The 25,699-nt window shown below is 39.9% G+C and overlaps 3 protein-coding genes across 9 annotated transcripts in view; 2 read left to right on the forward strand and 1 right to left on the reverse strand.

Moving 5' to 3' along the window:
• Positions 1-1,509: 1,509 nt before the first annotated feature.
• On the forward strand, positions 1,510-5,696 carry LOC138206183 (5-hydroxyisourate hydrolase-like). Of its 6 annotated transcripts, none has more exons than XR_011178919.1 (5): positions 1,513-1,586; positions 2,661-2,893; positions 4,303-4,438; positions 4,862-5,064; positions 5,354-5,440. XR_011178919.1 is itself a non-coding variant. In XM_069162730.1 (4 exons), exons 1-4 carry the CDS (start codon positions 1,527-1,529, stop codon positions 5,441-5,443), a joined length of 486 nt encoding a protein of 161 aa, XP_069018831.1. In that variant the 5' UTR covers positions 1,510-1,526; the 3' UTR covers positions 5,444-5,696. The 6 variants fall into 6 exon arrangements, 4 of the variants coding, with proteins under 4 accessions (XP_069018831.1, XP_069018830.1, XP_069018833.1 ...); XR_011178920.1 differs by having other exon boundaries at positions 4,862-5,059; positions 5,354-5,418; XM_069162730.1 differs by lacking the exon at positions 4,862-5,064 and having other exon boundaries at positions 1,510-1,586; positions 2,694-2,893; positions 5,354-5,696.
• Positions 5,697-6,657: 961 nt separating this feature from the next.
• On the forward strand, positions 6,658-23,768 carry LOC138206137 (mitochondrial inner membrane m-AAA protease component AFG3L1-like). The gene is made up of 16 exons (XM_069162652.1): positions 6,658-6,909; positions 12,326-12,386; positions 12,918-13,027; positions 13,151-13,300; positions 14,028-14,099; positions 15,204-15,328; positions 15,921-16,188; positions 16,408-16,545; positions 16,629-16,782; positions 16,859-16,966; positions 17,715-17,840; positions 17,932-18,042; positions 18,231-18,346; positions 19,324-19,524; positions 19,659-19,853; positions 20,965-23,768. Exons 1-16 carry the CDS (start codon positions 6,796-6,798, stop codon positions 21,199-21,201), a joined length of 2,286 nt encoding a protein of 761 aa, XP_069018753.1. The 5' UTR covers positions 6,658-6,795; the 3' UTR covers positions 21,202-23,768.
• Positions 23,769-24,761: 993 nt separating this feature from the next.
• LOC138206719 (voltage-dependent calcium channel subunit alpha-2/delta-4-like) overlaps positions 24,762-25,699 on the reverse strand; it is a 71,015-nt gene continuing 70,077 nt past the window's right edge. For both annotated transcript variants that reach the window (XM_069163650.1, XM_069163649.1), the window contains one exon: positions 24,762-25,530. In XM_069163650.1, coding sequence (XP_069019751.1) covers positions 25,438-25,530 — 93 coding nt within the window. In that variant the 3' untranslated portion in view covers positions 24,762-25,437. The remainder of the gene's footprint in view (positions 25,531-25,699) is intronic.

A 25,699-nucleotide genomic window follows, 5' to 3' on the forward strand; every position in this document is an offset into this window, starting at 1 on the left:
TGTAAACAGAACCAGGATCAGAGGTGGGCGGAGCATCTGTTAACAAAACCAGGATCAGAGGTGGGCGGAGCATCTGTTAACAGAACCAGGATCAGAGGTGGGCGGAGCATCTGTTAACAGAACCGGGATCAGAGGTGGGAGGAGCATCTGTTAACAGAACCAGGATCAGAGGTGGACGGCCATCTGCCTCCACCGGTTGGGGTGAGAGGAGAGCAGAGAGTGAAAAGGACAGCATAGAGATAGAAGAGAAGAACTGTTGGTGAAGACGACAATCACAGAGCAGAGACATGCAGCTCCATGACGGGACATCTGGAAAAGAAAGAACAGAAACTACACGAGTGAAGGAACTGAATGGAGACAACAGATAAGAAGAAGAAACTATGGGAGAGAAGAAGCATGAAGTTGATGAGATGTGATGGTGAGATGAGTTATAAAGCGTTAAAGAGTGAGAGGAAAGAAGCTCAGTGTATAAGGAGACAGCCTCAGCCTGTAACAGCATCACTGCAGGATGGTTCAGGTTCGCCTGAGATGAAGATGAAGAGGAGCTAAAACTGGAGAAATATGCTCTCTAAATCCCGTCAGTACTCTTGCTGCAGCATTTTGGATCAGCTGCAGGTTTTTAATGAGTAATTTAGACATCCTGACAACAAGGAATTACAATAATCTAGTCTGGAAGTAACAAACGCATGAATTTGTTTTTCTGCATCACGCTGAGGAAGGATTTTCCTGATTTTATTTATATTACGTGGATGAAAGAAGGCAGTTCTGGAGATTTGCTTTATCTGGTGGCTAAAGGACAAATCCTCATCAAAAATGGCTCCAAGGTTCCTCACAGTGGTGCTGGAGGCCAAGATAACGTCATCCAGAGTAACTGAGTGATTAGAGAAAGAGTTTCTGAGGTGTTTAGGACCAAGGTCAAAGGTCAGGTTTGGTTTGACTTATCTGTGTTTCACCAACTTTGGTTAACATCACTCTTAATCTCGCTTCAATCAGAAATATTTCAATCAAACTCAGATGAAAGGAATCTGGAGTCTGACGCCAAACAACCACAGTGTTAGAAAATAAACACAAATATGGCTTAATAGAAATATCTAAAAGAAATGTGGGTTATAAACATGAGAACTGATGACCAGGCAGGTAAAGAGACCGCCAGCAAGAGGAATCAAAATCAAGCAGCAAAGAAAGATCATGCAAATAATTCAAGGTTGCATTAAAAAAAAAAAAGAAATCTAAACAACTCGTCTGTGTTTTAATTCAATCAGTGGAGCCTCGTGTGAAGAAGCACAACCATGAAGTGGATCGCATGTTGTTGACTGAAGGAAAGCTGCTGGTTTTAATGATTCATTAAAAACAAGACCTTTGCTCGGTCAGTGTCCATGAACGGTCAGCATGGTCACGGATGGAACAAACTGGTGGGCGTGGCCACGGATGGAACAAACTGGTGGGCGTGGCCTCGGATGGAACAAACTGGTGGGCGTGGCCTCGGATGAAACAAACAAACCAGTTGCAGAAGTTTTGGGGACTAAATGAAGTGGATGCAGCTGAGCGGAGCGTTCACACACACACACACACACACACACGCACAGGTAAGACTTCTCTTACAACTAACTCACTGTCACTTTAATTTATTTATTATTATTTAATTTAGTTTATTTTTGATGTCTACGAGGTTTCACCAGTACGTGAGTGTCCTGCAGCTGTTTCCAGAAAACAGATTTAACACTTTTAGCACAAGGTTTGGCTTCGTTCATCTGAGGTTAATACCTGAGCTCTATCTCGGATCTTTTTAAGCTTTTTTCTATTTTTTATGGTTTTTAGGCTGAATTTACATGTTGTTGTTTACTCATACAGTTCAGTACAGCTTGGGACCCCATGTGAGGTCATATGGTGGCGTTTTGGCTGAAGGTTCTTTTATTTAACTGAGAATCTGCTGCTGAATTTATTCCTGTGACACGATTCAAACTTGTGCATTAATTTAATACTAATTTTGATCATTTTGTCTGTTTATGTGATGAATGCTGCTGCTCCTGTTTTCCTCTTTGTTACTGTTCTTAAAAGAAACTGTTTTTTGGTGGTTTTGGTATGAACATGTTGCATGTTTTTTTGTATATACTCAAATATTAATTTGAATGCCTTGTCAGTAGGAATATTGGTTTTGTGTAATTCACAGTACACAGTCAGTCATGTGTCAGAGGGTCTCCTCACCTGATAAAACCCGCTGTGTCAGCACAAAGGCAGCAGCAGCTGATGGGGGGGGGGGCGGGATGCATTTAAATTACAGTGAACAGGACTCCTGAGTGACGTGATGACCCATTTCCACTGATTCACAGAAACTGAGACGTTCAGGGGAGTTTTGATGTTTTGCAGAACAGATCCGCTGCCATCAGTTTGAAAGTTAGAAGAAAGTCCAATGATGCATTTTGTATTGATGTCTGAGGACATTTCTGGTTATGATGAGAAGGTAAAGCAGGTTTTTTTGTCTCACACCGTTCAACAATCAGGCAACAAGACATAAGATGTATTAAGACTCTAAAACAACACAACAATATAGAACAATGGAAATGGATCAAATACCAGTCAAATATAAATGGATGTGGAAAATAAGGAGAACATAAATTAGTGCAAAATATGAATAAATAGTCCCGATTTATATCTTTAAGTGGATAAATGATTTGATTCCTGGTCTTAATGAGGACTCTGAATCATCTGCATCTCTTGGAGACACCTGTGAAGTCAGAGCTCACCTGTCCTCACCTGTGCATCCGACCATGGAGTCCAGCCCTCTGACCACTCATGTGCTGAACACCGGCGACGGTGTCCCCGGCGCCAAGATGGCCGTCAGCCTGCACCGACTGAACTCCACGCTGATGATCTGGTCCATGCTGAGTGTTGGGTAGGCTTTGAGTGAATTTTATATTTATGATGTCATTACACTTCAAAATGTAGTTTTATGGGTTTTTAAATCACTTCAATGCTGTTTTATCTTTCTTTGAGCATAAAATAATCAGTTGCTGTGATTTATATTTTCCCGGTATATCAAGTTTTAATTCATATTAAATATTTTGTCAAAAGTCAGTGACAAGTGGCAATCGTCAGTGATGTCATCAACCATCAGTGATGTCATCAACCATCAGTGACGTCATCGTTGGTTTGTGAACGTTATGAATCCTCCAGTTCAGATTCTGTCCGTCACCATATTTGCTAGTTCGGAGTGGTTTGGAGCAGGAAGTGACCATATTTGGACGAGCTGGGGGAGGAGCCAGCGGTGGCTCTTATTGAATTTAATTGAATTTTATTTATATAGCGCCAAATCACAACACAGGTTATTTCATGGCACTTAACACATTAAAGTCTTTACAGCAAGACTTTACAATATTATACAGAGAAACACAACAATTCAACAATTCATCAATTCAACAATTCAACAATTCAACAATTCAACAATTCAACAATTCCCACATAAGCTAGGAGGGAAAAAAACTCCTCTTTAAGGGAGAAAAACCTCCAACAGAGGGAAGAAAAACTCCTTTTAACAGGAAGAAACCTCCAACAGAACCAGGATCAGAGGTGGGCGGAGCATCTGTAAACAGAACCAGGATCAGAGGAGGGCGGGGCTTCTGTTAACAGAACCAGGATCAGAGGTGGGCGGAGCATCTGTAAACAGAACCAGGATCAGAGGTGGGCGGAGCATCTGTTAACAGAACCAGGATCAGAGGTGGGCGGAGCATCTGCCTCAACCGGTTGGGGTGAGAGGAGAGCAGAGAGAGAAAAGGACAGCATAGAGATAGAAGAGAATCTCTGACCGATCTGATTGGAAACCTGACGATACTACGTCCCGCCCACCGTTAGCTGTAACCTGACTGCACCACAGACCTGTCAATCAAACAGACACGCCCCCAAAAACAGGTCTTCTTGAATCTTCTTTTCTAATGAATGAGGGATTATTTTCAGATGGACCTCCAGAAAACTAATAAGAAGGAGTGACTTTAGCTAACAACACCGAGATAACTGATGGACACATTTTATTCACTTTGGATTTGATGAGAGAAGTTGAATGGGAGTCTATGGAGCCGGAGGCTTTTTGGAGCCGACCTCTAGTGGCACTCGCTGGTATTGCAGCTGAAGACACTTCTGGATCAGAACCATTTTACAGACCTGAAGCTACGAACTCTTTTATGTCTGTGGTCAGTCGACCAAGAACCAAGATGGTAAACAGAACTAAAGGGAAGCAAGGAAGAGTTTTTCTTTATTACAAATAAAGTAGAAGTTGAAGAAGACTTTCACTTTTTTCCTGATTTTTAGGACAACGAATGAAGATGGCCGCTGCCCAGGACTCATCAGCAGAGACGCTTTCACCCCCGGCATGTACAAGCTGCGCTTTGAGACCGGTTCGTACTGGGAGAGTCTGGGTCAGACCTCCTTCTACCCCTACGTGGAGGTGAGACTCCGTGGCTGGAAACCTGTATTCACCTCCATCAGGGTGTCATTAACATTCAGTATGTTTAGGATCATTAAAGTAATTAGACACCTTTATATGTGTGTGATGATTATAGAATCCATTTTTCAGCATTTGGACAATAAATACAGAAAATAAGAAATGATTGATTAATTAATACATGACATGAAGTCACTAAGTATTGAATCAATCAGGTCATCAAAGACTCATTGAAAGATTTTTACAAATAAATACATAATATTTCATAATAGCTGATTTTGGAAACCCTTCCGCTGTGACCACTGATCACCACAAGGTGGCGCCAAATCAGACAAAACAAACGAGCCTATGTGAGTTTGAGAATTTGTATCAATTTTTTATTTTATACACTTTATTAATCCCCGAGGGGAAATGTCTTCACTACAGCAGGGGGGCTCTCAGGGGGCAGCTGCTGCAGCAGGCTGCCACTAGCGTGGCGCCAGGTAACCTGACCTGAGGTGCATGTTTTTGGATGATGGGAGGAAGCCGGAGAACCCGGAGAGAACCCACGCAAGCACAGGGAGAACATGCAAACTCCACACAGAAAGGCCCAGGACCGGATTCGAACCCGGAACCTTTTTTGCTGTGAGGTGACAGTGCTAACCACTGCACCACCGTGCCGCCCCAATGAGCCTTGTTGTCGTCATTAGTTATATATAGTCAGTTATATTAAAGATACCACAGCATCATCACAACAACATTTTAAAGACATGTGACATCACAGAAATCTGAGACTTTGGATTTCTTTTCTTTTCATCGTTTATCACAATATTTGCTTCCATTTTAGAAATGAAAAGAGTATTCCTGTGATAAGTACTGGTTGTTGTTTTTTTTTTAGTTTTTTTTTTTTACTACCATTACCTTTGTGTGTGTTTCCAGGTTGTGTTCACCATCAAGGACCTGGACCAGAGGTTTCACCTCCCTCTGCTGATGAGTCGCTTCTCCTACAGCACCTACAGAGGAAGCTGAGCGGACCGAGCCCACAGACCAAGTCCACTCACATTTTCCTCTTTTCATCGTTGACCCAGTCTGTGTTTTAGGTTTCAGTTACTGAACGTTGATTATGAAATACAATACGTTTTCATATTTATAAATGTATCCCGTTGTTGTGATGTCATTACGTATCAATGTCATGTCGGCAACATTTTTCACTTTGATCTGTTAACGGTCAAGTAAACTGGGTTCAAGCCTGCATATTAAATTTAACTTTATGACCTCTGGATTTGATGCTTCATGTTATTTATTTATTATTTATTTAGTAAACCTAATTATTCTCTGAAAAAAGTACAAAGGCAAACCTGATTATTTATTTATTTCTCAATATTACTGACAGTTTCAGCATTTCACTCTGAATCAACTGAAAGTAAATTTTAATTTTTCTATTTGAGTTATTCTACTGTAGTTATTTGTTCGATCATTTTCAGCAGACACATTAAATGTTTGCTGCTTTCAACTTCTTCACTGTAAAGATTTCCTGATTTCTTTTGTCTCATAGTAAGTTAAACATGAATGTTTTTTGTAGTTGTTATTACTTTTTTTTTTAATTTATTTATTTATTTTTTACCGTTGATCAAACAATACAAACAATTTAAAGATGTCAGCAAGCATCTTGGAAATATTTTTCACTTTTTCTAAGATGAAACTGAAACGTTTCATTAAAACACTTTTAAAGCAGACATAATTGTCATTTCAGAAAAAAAAAATCTAATATTATATTTGCATAGATTTCTTCAGTTACACATATTTTCAAAACTTTAATCTTATTAAACCATGAAGTTTTATATAAAACGATGACTGTCACGCTGCGTCATGTTTGGCTGCGTCCCAAATCGCTCACTCTGCCCACGTGGTGCGCTGCGCTCTTCTCCGTGTGACGTAAAGCGCGTGCAGTAGGGAGCGAGGGAAGGATTTAGGACGCAGCCTTTCGTCTCCTCAGGTTAGGGTGATGAGATTGGTGTGCTATGAGGACCCGTGTTTAGCCTTTGTAGTGCCTGAATGTAAAAAAAAAATGAAATTAAAGTCTTAAAAGTCCATTAACGCATGATAGATTTTCTATGTATTTTTTCTCTATGCCATGCTATATTTTATAATTCGAATTTAATTTAAAATTGATAAATATATTTCTTCCCGTAACAAGTTCCGGCAGGCATCTGAAGGGAAAGTCTCACGGGCCTTTCCATCATCCTTGTGTTGACATTACGTGACTTACTCAACAGGACGGGGAGCTGCTGCAGGATGGGGTTCAGGGCAGTCAGCTGAGCCACCCACGTTTTGTTTTTGTTCTTTTGAGAAGTGTTTGTGTTTCCAACAGCTCACGGAGGATGTCCCAGCTGCTGAGGCTTCTCTTCTGCCGGGCTGGAGGAGCCCGGGCTCGGCTCACCGCGGGGACCGCAGGACAGCTCTTCACTGCCGGGTCCCGGCGCTCCGCTGCACTGGTAGGTGGAGGTGAACGGTTTCGAGCTTTCTTTTTTAAAGCCTCGTTTAATTAAATTCACGAGTTCACGACTCACGTGTCCTCTGACTGTTGGAGGACTTGAACTAAAACGGAGCTGCGCACAGCTGGCCGGCGTGACAGTGCGCCGAACCCCGGCAGAAAACGACCCCGTTCACGGGTCGTTTGCGTGTTAATGAAACAGGGAACGTTTTATAATTAATCTTAAAATCTCATTTGCCTGATTATAGGTAACTTTTCAATTCGGCATATACGTCATGCTGCATCTAAGGTTTTTTAAAAGGAGACCGGTTGAATCTGGGACGACTGTCAGACCGCGGCCCTGCGTGGTCACCAGGAGTATGAAGTGGAAATGTTTGTCCTGTAGTTGGACAACTTCTGGACATCTTTCAGGGAGGGACGTGCTTTCAACTAGCAGTTTTGTGAGAGACACTTTTAAGAAGGTATTTTTTGTGCTTTATTTTTATGTATACATGAATTGAGAAAAAGATTATGATGTCATTATATTTTTTACCCAACCTCCCCACAATAGTCGCATCTTTTTACATTTTAATCACAATTAGGATATTAAAAAAATACTCACCCATTTCTTGTATTTATACCAATATCTTGTTCAGAATATGATTTCAAAACTAAAATGTTCTACAGCGGTGTTGACTGGTAGATGAGAGAAGCTCGGGAAATAATGTGGTTGTTTATTACAAGAAGCCACACAGTTTAAAGACATGAAGATTTTAGACTGAACAAACAAGTTTGAATTCAATTCAGTTGTATTTATCAAGCACCAAATCACAACACAGGTTCTTTCACGGCACTTAACACATTAAAGTCCTTCCAGTAGAACTTTACAGCTTCATACAGAGAAACCAACAATTCAACAAGTCCCACATAAGCTAGAAGGAAACACTCCTGTTTAAGGGAGAAAAACCTCCGACAGAACCGGGCTCAGAGGTGGGCGGAGCATCTGTTAACAGAACCGGGCTCAGAGGTGGGCGGAGCATCTGTTAACAGAACCGGGCTCAGAGGTGGGCGGAGCATCTGTTAACAGAACCGGGATCAGAGGTGGGCGGAGCATCTGTTAACAGAACCGGGCTCAGAGGTGGGCGGAGCATCTGTTAACAGAACCGGGATCAGAGGTGGGCGGAGCATCTGTTAACAGAACCGGGCTCAGAGGTGGGCGGAGCATCTGTTAACAGAACCGGGCTCAGAGGTGGGCGGAGCATCTGTTAACAGAACCGGGATCAGAGGTGGGAGGAGCATCTGTTAACAGAACCAGGATCAGAGGTGGGCGGAGCATCTGTTAACAGAACCGGGATCAGAGGTGGGCGGAGCATCTGTTAACAGAACCGGGATCAGAGGTGGGCGGAGCATCTGTTAACAGAACCGGGCTCAGAGGTGGGCGGAGCATCTGTTAACAGAACCGGGCTCAGAGGTGGGCGGAGCATCTGTTAACAGAACCGGGCTCAGAGGTGGGCGGAGCATCTGTTAACAGAACCGGGATCAGAGAAACAGAAACTATGCGAGTGAAAGAACTGAATGGAGACAACAGACAATAAACAGAAACTATGGGAGAGAAAGCATGAAGTTGATGAGATATGAGTTATAGAGTGAAAGACTGAGAGGGAAGAAGCTCCCCCAGCAGCCTCGGCCTGTAACAGCATCATGGATGGTTCTGGTTTTGCCTTTTATTAACTTAAACTGAATGAATTGTTGCTCAGAAACCTGACTGTGCATGTTTAACGTGTTACCATTTAACTTTTGAACCATTTAGTCTACTTTACTGCAGATTTATTCATTTACTACATGATCTATTTATTTACTACATGATCTATTTATTTACTACATGATCTATTTATTTGATACATGATCTATTTATTTACTACATGATCTATTTATTTACTACATGATCTATTTATTTACTACATGATCTATTTATTTACTACATGATCTATTTATTTACTACATGATCTATTCATTTACTACATGATCTATTTATTTACTACATGATCTATTTATTTACTACATGATCTATTTATTTACTACATGATCTATTTATTTGATACATGATCTATTTATTTACTACATGATCTATTTATTTACTACATGATCTATTTATTTACTGCATGATCTATTTATTTACTACATGATCTATTTATTTACTGCATGATCTATTTATTTACTACATGATCTATTTATTTACTACATGATCTATTTATTTACTACATGATCTATTTATTTACTACATGATCTATTTATTTGATACATGATCTATTTATTTACTACATGATCTATTTATTTACTGCATGATCTATTTATTTACTGCATGATCTATTTATTTACTACATGATCTATTTATTTACTGCATGATCTATTTATTTACTACATGATCTATTTATTTACTACATGATCTATTTATTTACTACATGATCTATTTATTTGATACATGATCTATTTATTTACTACATGATCTATTTATTTACTACATGATCTATTTATTTACTACATGATCTATTTATTTACTGCAGATTTATTCATTTACTACATGATCTATTTATTTACTACATGATCTATTTATTTACTACATGATCTATTTATTTACTACATGATCTATTTATTTACTACATGATCTATTTATTTACTACATGATTTATTCATTTACTACATGATCTATTTATTTACTACATGATCTATTTATTTACTACATGATCTATTTATTTACTACATGATCTATTTATTTGATACATGATCTATTTATTTACTACATGATCTATTTATTTACTACATGATCTATTTATTTACTACATGATCTATTTATTTGATACATGATCTATTTATTTACTACATGATCTATTTATTTACTACATGATCTATTTATTTACTACATGATCTATTTATTTACTGCATGATCTATTTATTTACTACATGATCTATTTATTTGATACATGATCTATTTATTTACTACATGATCTATTTATTTACTGCATGATCTATTTATTTACTGCATGATCTATTTATTTACTACATGATCTATTTATTTACTGCATGATCTATTTATTTACTGCATGATCTATTTATTTACTACATGATCTATTTATTTGATACATGATCTATTTATTTACTACATGATCTATTTATTTACTGCATGATCTATTTATTTACTGCATGATCTATTTATTTACTACATGATCTATTTATTTACTGCATGATCTATTTATTTACTACATGATCTATTTATTTACTGCATGATCTATTTATTTACTACATGATCTATTTATTTACTACATGATCTATTTATTTACTACATGATCTATTTATTTACTACATGATCTATTTATTTACTACATGATCTATTTATTTGATACATGATCTATTTATTTACTACATGATCTATTTATTTACTACATGATCTATTTATTTACTGCATGATCTATTTATTTACTGCATGATCTATTTATTTACTACATGATCTATTTATTTACTACATGATCTATTTATTTACTACATGATCTATTTATTTGATACATGATCTATTTATTTACTACATGATCTATTTATTTACTGCATGATCTATTTATTTACTACATGATCTATTTATTTACTGCATGATCTATTTATTTACTACATGATCTATTTATTTACTACATGATCTATTTATTTACTACATGATCTATTTATTTACTACATGATCTATTTATTTGATACATGATCTATTTATTTACTACATGATCTATTTATTTACTACATGATCTATTTATTTACTGCATGATCTATTTATTTACTACATGATCTATTTATTTACTGCATGATCTATTTATTTACTACATGATCTATTTATTTACTACATGATCTATTTATTTACTACATGATCTATTTATTTGATACATGATCTATTTATTTACTACATGATCTATTTATTTACTACATGATCTATTTATTTACTACATGATCTATTTATTTACTACATGATCTATTTATTTACTGCAGATTTATTCATTTACTACATGATCTATTTATTTACTACATGATCTATTTATTTACTACATGATCTATTTATTTACTACATGATCTATTTATTTACTACATGATCTATTTATTTACTACATGATTTATTCATTTACTACATGATCTATTCATTTACTACATGATCTATTTATTTACTACATGATCTATTTATTTGATACATGATCTATTTATTTACTACATGATCTATTTATTTACTACATGATCTATTTATTTACTACATGATCTATTTATTTGATACATGATCTATTTATTTACTACATGATCTATTTATTTACTACATGATCTATTTATTTACTGCATGATCTATTTATTTACTACATGATCTATTTATTTGATACATGATCTATTTATTTACTACATGATCTATTTATTTACTGCATGATCTATTTATTTACTGCATGATCTATTTATTTACTGCATGATCTATTTATTTACTGCATGATCTATTTATTTACTGCATGATCTATTTATTTGATACATGATCTATTTATTTACTACATGATCTATTTATTTACTGCATGATCTATTTATTTACTGCATGATCTATTTATTTACTACATGATCTATTTATTTACTGCATGATCTATTTATTTACTACATGATCTATTTATTTACTGCATGATCTATTTATTTACTACATGATCTATTTATTTACTACATGATCTATTTATTTGATACATGATCTATTTATTTACTACATGATCTATTTATTTACTACATGATCTATTTATTTGATACATGATCTATTTATTTGATACATGATCTATTTATTTACTACATGATCTATTTATTTACTACATGATCTATTTATTTGATACATGATCTATTTATTTACTACATGATCTATTTATTTACTGCATGATCTATTTATTTACTGCATGATCTATTTATTTACTACATGATCTATTTATTTACTACATGATCTATTTATTTACTACATGATCTATTTATTTACTACATGATCTATTTATTTACTACATGAAGGGAACAAATACAAACTGACACGCCATTAGAAGAATACTATTGTCTAAAAAAAACCCTTTGCATATTTGGGCATTTTGTTTTCCTAATAAATTAAATTTAAATCAAAACTGCCCTCGACCAGCAGTATACAAAAGAATATAATTTTTTTTTAGCTGTTGATTGAATCAATATTGATATTAAAATAGTAATAGTTTTCCACTGAGTTCAGTAATCAGGTGTTTTTCATAAAACTGACCTCCAGCTTGTTTTCACCTGTTAGAGGTCGTAGTTGTAAGATACTCATCTGAGGAGATAAAGTCATGTGATTTTTTCCCAGCAGGGCGTCTCAGGCTCCTGTTGGTTGAAGATGTTCAGTTTCAGTGTGCTAACAGAAGCTCGTTGGTCTTTTCCAGGACCTCAGACAGACTTCAGCCAACCTGCTCCGACGACGACTCTACTCCACCGAGCCCAAAGGTGACAACATAAACCAAAGATTCAACATTTCATTTCAAAAGAAAAAACTTTTTTTCACACTGTGTTGGTTGAAAGTTCGTGGATCCTTTTAGAAAATCCTACAAAACATTGGGACGCTGTGGAAAAGGTCACCACCTTTTATAAAATTAAAAAAAGAGCATCTGTTTTACACAAAATAATGAAATGTCTCAGTTTTAACACTTGATATGTCTTTGGTCTATTTTCAATTAAATGAGATTTTATTGCATTTTGTTTTTATTTATATTTTACACAGCATCACAATTTTTTCAATCAGTCAAAAAACACGACAGCTGCACCGACATGCAGGAGATCACATGATGCAAAATCTTTCTGTGCTCAGTTTGGTTTTTACATAAAGGCATGAAGGGAAAAACTGTCGGCCATAAACAGCAATGTCAGCAGAAGACAATATGTTGACAAGAAGTGATGAAGAACTGGAGTAGAAACCAGCGAGGAATATGTTGTTGGAGTGACATTAGTGTGAAATAAAACCAATCATGCGAGTTTCAGATGGAAAAGGAGGTCCAGCATCAGGAGGAGGAGGAGGAGGAGGAGGAGGAAGATCGGGTGGAGGGAAGAGAGGAGGAGGAGGAAAAGACTGGTGGAGTCGGATGCAGAAGGTTTGTCGTAAAGATACTGAAGTTCACAGTTACAGATGCTCCAGATGTGTCTGTTAGTGATGTCATCACCTCCGCGGTGTGTCAGTAATGTCGCCGTACGTCTGCGTCCGTGTCCACCTGCAGGGAGACGTCCCCTGGGACGAGAAGGACTTCCGATACGTGGCGATCACCGTGGCCGGAGTCAGTTCGGCTCTGCTGTATTACTACATGAGAGACAACGGCAGGGAGATCAGCTGGAAGGACTTCGTTCACCGATACCTGGGCAGAGGACTGGTGAGGAGCGCACACACACACACACACACACACGCACACGCACACACGCACATACACACACACAGAGTATATTACAACTCTATTCAAGTATACGTAATGTGTTCTGTTTGGTTTTATATAATCTAATCTTTTTTATGGTGAAAGGAGAATTAAAGTTTTTGTATATAAACTCCAGACTAAAAAAAACCTGATAGGGAAGTTTTTCTCTGAGACATCAAGAAGAAGAAGAAGAAGGTAAAAAAATGTTTAATGACAAACACTGCAAACTCTATTTACTTTGTCCGGAAGCTTCATCACACAGTAGGAAAAAAAACTAAAATACACACAAAACATACAAAAAAGACGCAATTTAACAACGTTTGCCTGCTAGAAGCATAAAAATCAAGACTTTTGAAAAAAAAAAAAAAAAAAATAAAAAATGGTGGGGTATAAAACTTCTGTTAATTTCTACTTTAATCATATCACTTTTTTCTTTTAATCACCTCATCTGTCCTTTGTTAGGAGGCTTAAGGTTAATACATATTCCTAATTAGTACACATACTTGTTGTACTGTGTATTCTGTTTAGATAGAAGATGGAAATCAATTTAATTAGAAAATCACATCTTTTGATATTTGATTAATTTGGTTTGTCATCTAATATAATCGTGCTGTTGCTCTTGATTAGAGGTGATGAGTTCGAACATTCTGAAAGCTCCTGTGAGTTAAAGGTTGAATTCTTCTTCCAGGTGGATCGTTTGGAGGTCGTCAACAAACAGTTTGTCCGAGTCATCCTGGTGCCGGGAGCTGACACCGACGCGGTGAGAGGAACATTTCAAACCTTTCCCAATATATATGTCTATATATCTATATCAATATCTATATATCAATATCTATATATGTGCGAAAGTCTTCCCAAACCGAAACAATGAAATGAAACCAAAGCGGCCACCAGCAGTGACGTCACCCGTTGGTTTGGGAACGTTATGAAGCCTCTGGTTCAGACAGGCCTGTCAATCAAACAGACACGCCCCCAAAAACAGGTCTTCTTGAATCTTCTTTTCTAATGAATGAGGGATTATTTTCAGATGGACCTCCAGAAAACTAATAAGAAGGAGTGACTTTAGCTAACAACACCGAGATAACTGATGGACACATTTTATTCACTTTGGATTTGATGAGAGAAGTTGAATGGGAGTCTATGGAGCCGGAGGCTTTTTGGAGCCGACCTCTAGTGGCACTCGCTGGTATTGCAGCTGAAGACACTTCTGGATCGGAACCATTTTACAGACCTGAAGCTACGAACACTTTTATAAACAGTCTGTGAATGTAACCTGTGAAATGGGACGAACTATGAGGAGATTCAGGAAAATGTCGCAACTCAGACGAGATGAATACTTAATGGATTTATTGAACTTTAGCTGGCAGTTATTTCTTAAATTAATCAACTAATTATTTACCCTTGAAAACACTCTAAACCACTAGTTTCTTGTGACTTGCTGTTGCCAAGGTGATGTCATCAACTGTGTTGTCCCTTCAGCAGTTTAACATCCTGACATATTAATAATAATAATAGTAATAATAAACTGTATTTGTGTTGCACCTTTCATACAAGAAAATATAGCTCAAAGTGATTTACAGCAAGAAGATGACATGCAGTGTTTCACATATTAAGGAACATTTTAAAAGCAAAGAAAAGAAATAAAAAGCAAAAGAACAAATAAAATGCATAAAATAGAGATGACATATTTAAAGTGTTCCATTTACTCTGATATAAATCACAGAGAACTCTTCCAATTTTGGTATTTTAGCTTGAAGAATGAGCTAAAAACAGTTTTGTGTTTGTTGCCGCTGCGCTTCGGTTTTCATGTATTGAAGATATGATGTGGATGGAACGTGACGCGCTGATGTTCTGTGATCCTCAGAGTTACGTCTGGTTCAACATCGGCAGCGTCGACACGTTTGAGAGGAACCTGGAGTCGGCGCACTTGGAGCTGAACCTGGAGCCGTCGCACCGCCCGGCCGTCGTCTACAGCTCCGAGAGCGACGGGTGAGGAAATCCAAAGTTCATCGTTTTAACTTTTTAATGGAGCACAGCTGACAAAAAAAAGCAAAAGAGGAAAAAAACAAACAAATGATTCAATAATTATTACAGTTCACATTGTTAGCATACTTTTAATGACAATTAGAGATAATTACAAACCTTATTAATAACATAATAATTACAAACATTCTTCAACTGTAAATATGTGACAAAAATCAGATTTTAAAATGCCATTTTCTGCCCTTATTTGTTCAAATGGCTTCAAGTTGCCTTCAGGGGATTTAAGTGAGTGAAGCTCGACTGATTTTTAAACCCGATATCTGGGAGGTTGCAGGTGGAACGACTAATCCGGCCGATTCTTGACTGAGATCACAGATTTTGACAAATTAAAAAAAGTGTATCTCTGACCATGAATCTAGTCCACTCACTTCTTTTATTTTATTTTACTGAAGCATTTAGGAATGATGGTTCTTGGCATAGATCTTTCTCAATGGGCCAAATCTGAGCTGAAGAAGGCTCAACTGTTACGGAGACATCTTAAGTGATAACACGTGATGTCGATAAATCTTTATTCCAATCCCGTCATGTTCCTTCCCAGTTCCTTTATGATGAGCATGATCCCCACCCTGCTGCTGATCGGCTTCCTGCTCTTCACCATGCGGCGAGGACCGATGGGAGGCGGCGCCGGTGGGGGGAGGGGCCCCTTCAGCATGAGCGAGTCGACGGCGAAGATGATGAAGGACAACATCGAGGTGAAGTTCAAGGACGTGGCCGGCTGCGAGGAGGCCAAGCTGGAGATCCTGGAGTTCGTCAACTTCCTGAAGAACCCGCAGCAGTACCTGGACCTCGGAGCCAAGATCCCCAAGGTTAGAAAAGATCAAAGACACGCACACACGCACACACACACACACACACACACACAAATGCAATGATTAATGAAAATTCAATAATATTTGTTGACAAAATCAAACATTTTCAATCTGAACAATCACAAAAAACTCCAGTAAATCCACAATGAATTTTTTTTGTTGACGTATTTCCTGAAGATCCAAACTTCATGAGTTATGTGCCGTGTGTTTTCCCAGGGTGCCGTGCTGTCCGGACCTCCTGGGACGGGGAAGACTCTGCTGGCCAAAGCCACAGCCGGCGAGGCCAACGTCCCGTTCATCACCGTCAACGGCTCCGAGTTCCTGGAGATGTTCGTGGGCGTCGGTCCGGCCAGGGTCAGTAAAAGACCCCGTTCCTCTTTTATGATTTAATCTGTCTCAGAAACGGAATGTTTTAAGTTGAACTGTCTGCTGTGAAGGTGAGGGACATGTTCGCCATGGCGAGGAAGAACGCCCCCTGCATCCTCTTCATCGACGAGATCGACGCCGTGGGAAGGAAGAGAGGAGGAGGGAACTTCGGGGGTCAGAGTGAGCAGGAGAACACGCTGAACCAGCTGCTGGTGGAGATGGACGGTAGGAGAACCATCGCTCGGCCTCCCGTCGAGGTTGGAGGTGAAGTTTTATTAACTCTATTCATGCCCGTTCACAGGTTTTAACACGGCGACCAACGTGGTCGTCCTGGCTGGAACCAACCGACCGGACATCTTGGATCCTGCGCTGATGAGACCGGGACGCTTCGACAGGCAGATTTTCATTGGTAGGGTGTCTTCACTCTTTTAGCTGCTCGTTGGGGTGACTGAGTTAAAACTGGTTCTCCATTTTGAAGGAAACCTGGAACATGTTTTATGTGACGGCCAAATCACTAATGATTAATTAAAGACTGAGTACGGATAAGAACTTTCTACTCAGATTATTCAGCACCAAAGTGGGTTTGGACACTTAAATCATGCACTTTAGACCGTGTGCTTGTAAATGGACCATAACAGCTGCTACAGTTGTTGAAAATGACAAACAGCAAATAGAAAAGAGAACGAGCTCTAGTGGTAATTTCCTCGACCTCAGCAGCATCACACACACTGTTACGAACTTCTCTTTCACTCACACACTGAAAGCTGATTAAATACCTGGTTAGATAAGCTGGATAATACAAACTGGATATAAAAGAGTTCGTAGCTTCAGGTCTGTAAAATGGTTCTGATCCAGAAGTGTCTTCAGCTGCAATACCAGCGAGTGCCACTAGAGGTCGGCTCCAAAAAGCCTCCGGCTCCATAGACTCCCATTCAACTTCTCTCATCAAATCCAAAGTGAATAAAATGTGTCCATCAGTTATCTCGGTGTTGTTAGCTAAAGTCACTCCTTCTTATTAGTTTTCTGGAGGTCCATCTGAAAATAATCCCTCATTCATTAGTAAACAGGCGTTCATGTGTCCTCTTGTGCTATTAGTACCTTTTAAGTTTGCAGAGAGATGATGGGTGTCGTCTCTGCCGCCTCCCGTCTCCTCTCAGGTCCTCCGGACATCAAGGGCAGGGCGTCCATCTTTAAAGTCCACCTGCGACCGATCAAGTTGGACCCCAACATGAACAAAGATGCTCTGGCCAGGAGGATGGCCGCCGCCACGCCGGGCTTCACTGGTTCGTTGCAGCTGCTTCGTCCATAACAGTTTGATGTTTTCACGAAGAGTAAAGATTTAACTCGGTGTAATTTTCCCCGTGAATGAATCAGGAGCCGACATCGCTAACGTCTGCAACGAGGCGGCTCTGATCGCCGCCAGGTACATGAACCCGTCCGTCAACGCCAAGAACTTCGAACAGGCAATCGACCGGGTCATCGGAGGTCAGTGACATCACAAGCTCACACAGCTCATAACATAATTTTTCTTTTCTTGCATTAATTGTGTCCTATTACTTATTTTGCATCAATTCAAATACAAACAACGACAGTAATCATCTGTAGCTGCGATGCTGTTTGTTTCTGACGTGGGTTTATATTTATATTCTCTCGGGTTGTTTTTGTGTTTGCAGGTCTGGAGAAGAAGACTCAGGTCCTGCAGCCCACAGAGAAGAAGACCGTTGCGTATCACGAGGCCGGCCACGCCATCGTGGGCTGGTTCCTGCAGCACGCCGACCCTCTGCTGAAGGTGGGAAATCTGCAGCATCACCAACGGGGAGCGATCGACAGGTCCAGAGACGGATCCTGTTGCGATGCTCGACACCGTGACCTTCACGGAGCAGCAGGACGTTATAAATCTGATGACTGACGGTTACAAATGTCAGCGCTCGATCACAATCGGCACGAGTTACGCACGTTCTTGTGATGCCGGCGTGCGTCGACGTGATCGGAGGGCGCACATCACGTTCTGTGTCGAACTCTGGAAATTGGCAACGGAGGAACTTAAAATGCTTCAGGACGTCTACAGAGATGAATTAATGAGCCCTTTGAGTGACATCTGTGTTTCGGAGGGTCGGATCCGGTCAGCTGTTCAACCAGGTGTTTTCTCTCTGACGTCGGTGGGATGTGATTTTATCCCCGAGTCAGACTGTCAACACCGAGTGCTGCTGTGACGCTCTGAGAACGTTCAGTACTAATGAGCTGAACTGTGGCGCCATGACAACAGGCTTCTCCAACATGACAATGCACATCGAAAACGCACAAGTTTTCTCTTCAACATTTGTAACACTCACTCATTAGAGTTGGAACTTCCTGCTGCTGCGTTTCCGTCACGGTGCTGCACGTCGTTGGTGCGCTGCAGGAGCAGCCTCTGAACTTTTTAATACACCCTCAATATTCAGATGATGTTTTTGATCTAAAACTACACATTTATTTTCTTATGAGACCTTTGAATTGAGTTGACTTGGTGGTGTTGAAGTTGAGTGTGTCGGCGCTGTGAAGGGATGTTGGATACATCATGGAATAACATTGTGACGAAAATGACAAAATGCCGTTTTATTTAACAATTGAGGATATTAACTTGCTAAAAAATATGAACATGTTAAATCACAGTAATTGCATTAAATTGAAACTGCTGTATTTAAAAGATGAAAGTTACTGTGCTGTAGAACTGTTATTATCACGGCTGCAGATAAAACACGTTGACTCCACGTGTGCTGTGTCCAGGTGTCGATCATCCCGCGGGGGAAGGGTCTGGGTTACGCTCAGTACCTGCCCAGAGAGCAGTACCTGTACAGCAAGGAGCAGCTGTTCGACAGGATGTGCATGATGTTGGGAGGCCGCGTGGCCGAGCAGGTTTTCTTCAGCCGGATCACCACCGGAGCTCAGGATGACCTGAAGAAGGTCACACAGTCCGCCTACGCTCAGGTACACACACACACACACACACACACACACACACACACACACACACACACACACACACACACACACACAGAGCTGGGTCCTGGTTCTGACTGCAGCCTGTGCTGTCACCACCTCCCTCTGCTCTGCTTCCTCAGGTGGTTCAGTTTGGGATGAACGATAAAGTGGGTCAGGTGTCGTTCGACCTTCCCCGGCAGGGCGACATGGTTCTGGAGAAGCCGTACAGCGAGGCGACGGCGCAGCTCATCGACGAGGAGGTGAGGGAGCTGGTGGATCGGGCGTACGAGTGCACCCTGCAGCTCATCAGGGACAAGAAGGAGCTGGTGGAGATGGTGAGACGCACACACATCACATCAGATTCCTGAACACATCACATCAGATCCCTGAACACATCACATCAGATCCCCTGAACACATCAGATCAGATCCCCTGAACACATCAGATCAGATCCCCTGAACACATCACATCAGATCCCCTGAACACATCACATCAGATCCCCTGAACACATCACATCAGATCCCCTGAACACATCACATCAGATCCCTGAACACATCACATCAGATCCCTGAACACATCACATCAGATCCCCTGAACACATCACATCAGATCCCTGAACACATCACATCAGATCCCCTGAACACATCACATCAGATCCCTGAACACATCACATCAGATCCCTGAACACATCACATCAGATCCCTGAACACATCACATCAGATCCCCTGAACACATCACATCAGATCCCCTGAACACATCACATCAGATCCCTGAACACATCACATCAGATCCCTGAACACATCACATCAGATCCCCTGAACACATCACATCAGATCCCTGAACACATCACATCAGATCCCTGAACACATCACATCAGATCCCCTGAACACATCACATCAGATCCCCTGAACACATCACATCAGATCCCCTGAACACATCACGTCAGATCCCCTGAACACATCAGATCAGATCCCCTGAACACATCACATCAGATCCCCTGAACACATCACATCAGATCCCCTGAACACATCACATCAGATCCCTGAACACATCACATCAGATCCCCTGAACACATCACATCAGATCCCTGAACACATCACATCAGATCCCCTGAACACATCACATCAGATCCCCTGAACACATCACATCAGATCCCCTGAACACATCACATCAGATCCCCTGAACACATCACATCAGATCCCTGAACACATCACATCAGATCCCCTGAACACATCACATCAGATCCCCTGAACACATCACATCAGATCCCCTGAACACATCACATCAGATCCCCTGAACACATCACATTATTCACACAGCACGTTATTACAGTCTGAATGTTCATCTGTTTGAATATGTATTAATATGATAATAATTTATCAACAAACTTCTGAAAGTGTAAATATTTGTACTTGAACTGACGTTGAACTGTGATGTCATCGTCAGGTGGGGAAGCGTCTGCTGGAGAAGGAGGTGCTGGACAAGGCGGACATGTTGGAGCTGCTGGGCCCGCGGCCCTTCGAGGAGAAGTCGACCTACGAGGAGTTCGTGGAGGGGACGGGGAGCTTCGAGGAGGACACCAGCCTCCCCGAGGGCCTCCGAGGCTGGAACCAGGAGAGGACGGGGGAGACGGGAGAGACGGGGGAGACCGGCCCGGCTCAGGACAAACAGCAGGCCATGTAGGGACCAACAAAGACCGAGAACAGCTGACTCAGCTCTGCAGAGTCTGGGAGGTGATGCAGGAGGGTTTTTTTCAGGAAAGTTTGATACTTTCATGCCCTCGATTCACTTTGGTTCTCTTGGGTTCATATTTCAAACACTCAAATAATTAAATTCAGTCCTTAAATGCAACTTCTCAGTTTCATCCAAAAATCACTGCCTGGATTAGATTTTTATTCTGGGCTGAGATATGAGGATATATTTAGTTTTTTTTTATTTCAGTTGAATGAACCAATGTGAACGAAGCAGGTTGTTTATTACCTAAATTATTCACGTGAGTGTTTTCTCCTCCCGAGCACCAGCAGACTGTAAACTCTCCGTGTGAATGTAGACTTCATCCAGAGACGAGTCACCGCGGCTGCGATCAGCTGTTTCCTCGCCGCTCCGAAGACGCCTTAAGACTCATCGAACAGGAGATCGGTGCGCCGTAGATTTGAATATTCCTGAACTGTGCACACATGATGAAGATTTAAACCGTATGAACAGACTGACTCTTCCCTTTATTTATTTTTGAAAAAGCTCAAAGTGAGCTTTGTTTGAAGATATTTTTCTGCAGCCCAGCTGAAACCATTTTTACAGGTTTAAATATTTTCAGAAGTGATGTGAAGTTTTATTTGTGTTTCCTGCAGCAGTAACTTTTCCCTCCGACGTGTTTCAGCGACTGTCAGTTTGAACTCCACTGAGTTTGGCTGTATTTTATAAATACTCTTAGAGGCTGTAATAAAGTGATGGTGTAGATTCAGTGTAATAACGAGGACAGGAAGCTGCTGCGTCGCCGTCGCTGAACACCAGGAACATTTCAGATGTCATTTTTCTGTCGAGGATTTCTGAGACGTGCTGATTTAAAGGAAAAATAATCCTCCAAAAAACATGAAATATAAAAAGCTCATTAGAGAAGACTGCAGGCTTCGTTTTTCAGCCGGTCCCTCTGCAGCAGACTACAAGGCTTCTGGTTCTTTCTTTTTTTCATCAGCAGCTTCCCTGACGGCAGCAAAGCCAATTCATCTTATTGTACTAATTACAGAGATGTGTCTGTGAGGCCTCCATGCTAACGCTGCTAACGCTGCTAACATCCAAACTATTACAAACACAAAGAGACGGACCGGTGGTTCGGTGACAAACTCCTTCATTCGTGGAGTTTCTTTTCTAAATGTCTCCTAAAACAAGAGATCAAATCCACCTGGAGAGAAGCGGCTCAAAACAATGTCATAATATTCTTGACAGTGTGACAAAAAATATTTTAATATCAGCTTCAAAAACGTACTATTGCATCAAAGTACGTTGTATATCAATATAGATGAAACCGTTAGCCTTCAAATACTCAAATAATCTCCACGCTGCAGAAGGTGGACAGAACGAGGATCATCACTTCTCTTTCTACCTCTGTTTGTTGCACTTCTATTTTATCATGTGAACTGTTAAATTCAGCACAATTTATGTCTCCTTGGAAGGATTGTCTTAAAACATGTGTGCTGTTATTGTTTTTTAAATGATGACGAGTGCCTTCTCACTCAACCACCAAAAACAGGTTTCATCGTGGTCAGACAACAAATCACTGAATGTTCCTTTAAAACCGTTAAGATGCGTTAAGTGATGAAGAAGTAGAAGTTTATGTCCGATGTCAAAGACATGGTTTAACCATAAACTGGTGAATATTACACGTGTTCATACAGTCCAGCTGCACAGTGGACTGATTAAAGTTCAGTTTTTTTTGTCGTGATTTCTGACATGCAATTATAGCAAACTTAGTTTTAAGCTGATTTAGAATTGAAACGCAAAAACGTTTTGTCTCGGGAGGAAAAATAAGACTTGTTCCCAGATTAACATCAGACCGAGAAACTCAAACAAAATTAAGGCATACATGTTCTTTTTTTTTTAACAGTTAAAGACCTTTGATTTACACCATTTGCCATTTTAGATGACTCAGGACTTTAATAATGAAATTTAAACTTTTTTATTTCTGCACTGAACGCAACAAGCAGCCAAACCTGAAGCCAATCAACACAAACCATTTAAACAGGCCTTGTCTGCAGATGTAGGAGGAGTTGAGACTATAAGCTGAAGGACAAAACATCAACATCATCATGTAGAGGAGGATGTTTATTGCTGTCGTTACTGTACTTGTCCAGCAGGGGGAGTCCTCCCTGTGTATCTGCAGCCAGATGGTGACAGCAGGAGGATTTGACTGATTAATGAAGACACTGATGTCATACAGCTGCTAAACATCACGTTACCTCAGTCCGGTCTGTAGTGTCACAAGTTTCTGAATGTTGTTTGGGAGGTTTAAATGTTGAAACATGAGTATTAAAGGAAAAACACTTCAAACTGGCCTGAGAAAACTTCTTTTCCTTCTGACATTGTAGACTTAATAAATGTGTAAAGGTCACCAGGGTTCATCATGTCCTCAGCAGCAGCACATCGAACACGGGAATACAAACCGGTCTCTGTGTTGTATTTATTGCTTTAAACATGCTGCTACGTTTTCTTTTTAATTCTTCTGGCAGACAGTTTCAGCAACTTGACCATAAAGTAAATTAAAATGTACCAACGTACAAGTGAAAATGTCAGTTTATTGGTTTTTTTTGGTTTGTTTTTTAAGTCAAGGGCAGTTAGCATATCTTCAATCTGTTAGACGCAAACCTGATTAGACTCAGAAAAAACCATCAGAAACCTGAGTGATGTTGGACGGCCTCACCTCAAACCTTTCTTCCTCCAGCTGCTACTATTACCACATGACATGCATCTCAGCATTCAGATCTTCTGGAGAAAATTACCCAAAGAGGATTTTTCCTCTGAAATAAGTCATAAAGTTAATAGTCTGTCTTTAACTTAAATTGGCAGGTTGGAGATAAATTGTTAAATTGGTACCTCCTACACGTGACTGTGATGCTCTACATGCTGCAATATTCGATTCCAAGTCCAAGTTCAAAAATAATTCAGGAAAAACATCATTTTCAAGGAGGAGTTTTTGGAGTTAGATGAGAAGATCAGTGCGACTCACATCTGTCTGTTAAATATGAAACCACAGCAGGTAGGATTTCAGCGTTGATATCTCTAAAACTCACTCTTTTGTTCTGAAGTCGCTGGTCAAGAAGTCGTCCACCACTAACCTCCAACTAACATCTTTTTAAATTCATTTTAGAGTTCAGACCCCATTGTTTTTGTACTTTTGTGACTTTTTTCAATTTGTTCAAAAAACTATTTTTGTTTACTTGTCGGACAACGTTGGGCCAATTTATATATAGATATACTATACATATATAATATACTATATATAATATACAATGTTTTTCAATACAGAATCATGACTTTTTAACATATTTTGGACAACATAATGAGCTCCGTTTGTAAGGTGGCACGGTGGTGCAGCTAACCACTACCGTATGTCATCCAAACTGTGAAAAACATTTGTCTGGATGGAAACCTAAAGTGCAGGCCGGACCCTCCGTGTCTTTCCAGTTGTGGTGAGAGGACTTTTTTTGTAAATCAAAACCAAGCAGTTCTCACAAAAAGTATCTGAAATTTTAATAAGACAATAATTTTAAAATGCGACACAGCTGCCCGTTGAGATCTGCAAGCTTTAGTCTAAAATCTACTGAACTCATAGAGCCATTTAACATTTCTTAAATCACACTCGTTTCATCACGTACGGCATTTTTTTGTTAACCTTTAACCTAAGTTTGACAATATCAGAGTTCAAAGCTCGACCTTGAGTTCTGTCTGACTGTGAAAAAGTTTTGGTAAATCATGTGAATGTAAAACTTCACCTGTACACGACGTTTCAGTATCAAAAGAGCTGCAAAGATGCTACATTCTTGTTTGATGTGTAACGGCAACGTTTTGCCACACATACGTTGAACCACTTGTTCATGTCCAGCGGGGGGCGCCAACTCCCCCTCACGAGTCTGTTCAGCATTTTAAGAGTGAGCGCTCTCGTCTCCACCTCAACGCTTCGATCCAGGCTCAGTTCTAATTATTCCAAAAGGAAATGAGTGTTAACGCAGTTTTAAAAAAACAAAATAAAAATCAAATAGCCCTTTTTGTCTCTGGTGCAGTGAGACCGACTCTGGGACAGCAGCACAGAAACACTGGGATGAACCACGTTCTCCGTCTGACTTCCATTTTTCCTTTTCAAGTAAAAAACGAAAAAAGAACACAAAAATTCCCACATGTTCTTCCTGATGGAGGACGTGTCCTGGTTCAGTGGACGACCAATGAGACGAGCAGAGAGGCAGAGAAGACAGAGAGTGACAGGAAGATGGCCGCCGCCCCGCCGCACTCCTTCGCGTCTTCCTGTTAGGACAGATTCAACATGTTAGCAGCAACACAAATAACACTTCATCAGTGTTTTATTGACTAAATAAACAATCTTATCTATGATACAGCAATTCACCGATCATTTAAAGGAAGATTAAAAAAATATATTTTCATACATATTCATCAGAACTGACTGAACTGAGCC

Source organism: Embiotoca jacksoni, unplaced genomic scaffold (assembly GCF_022577435.1).
Source record: "Embiotoca jacksoni isolate LCO1_2020_lvr unplaced genomic scaffold, fEmbJac1.0.p SCAF_3, whole genome shotgun sequence".
In the NCBI taxonomy this organism is placed as follows: domain Eukaryota; kingdom Metazoa; phylum Chordata; class Actinopteri; family Embiotocidae; genus Embiotoca; species Embiotoca jacksoni.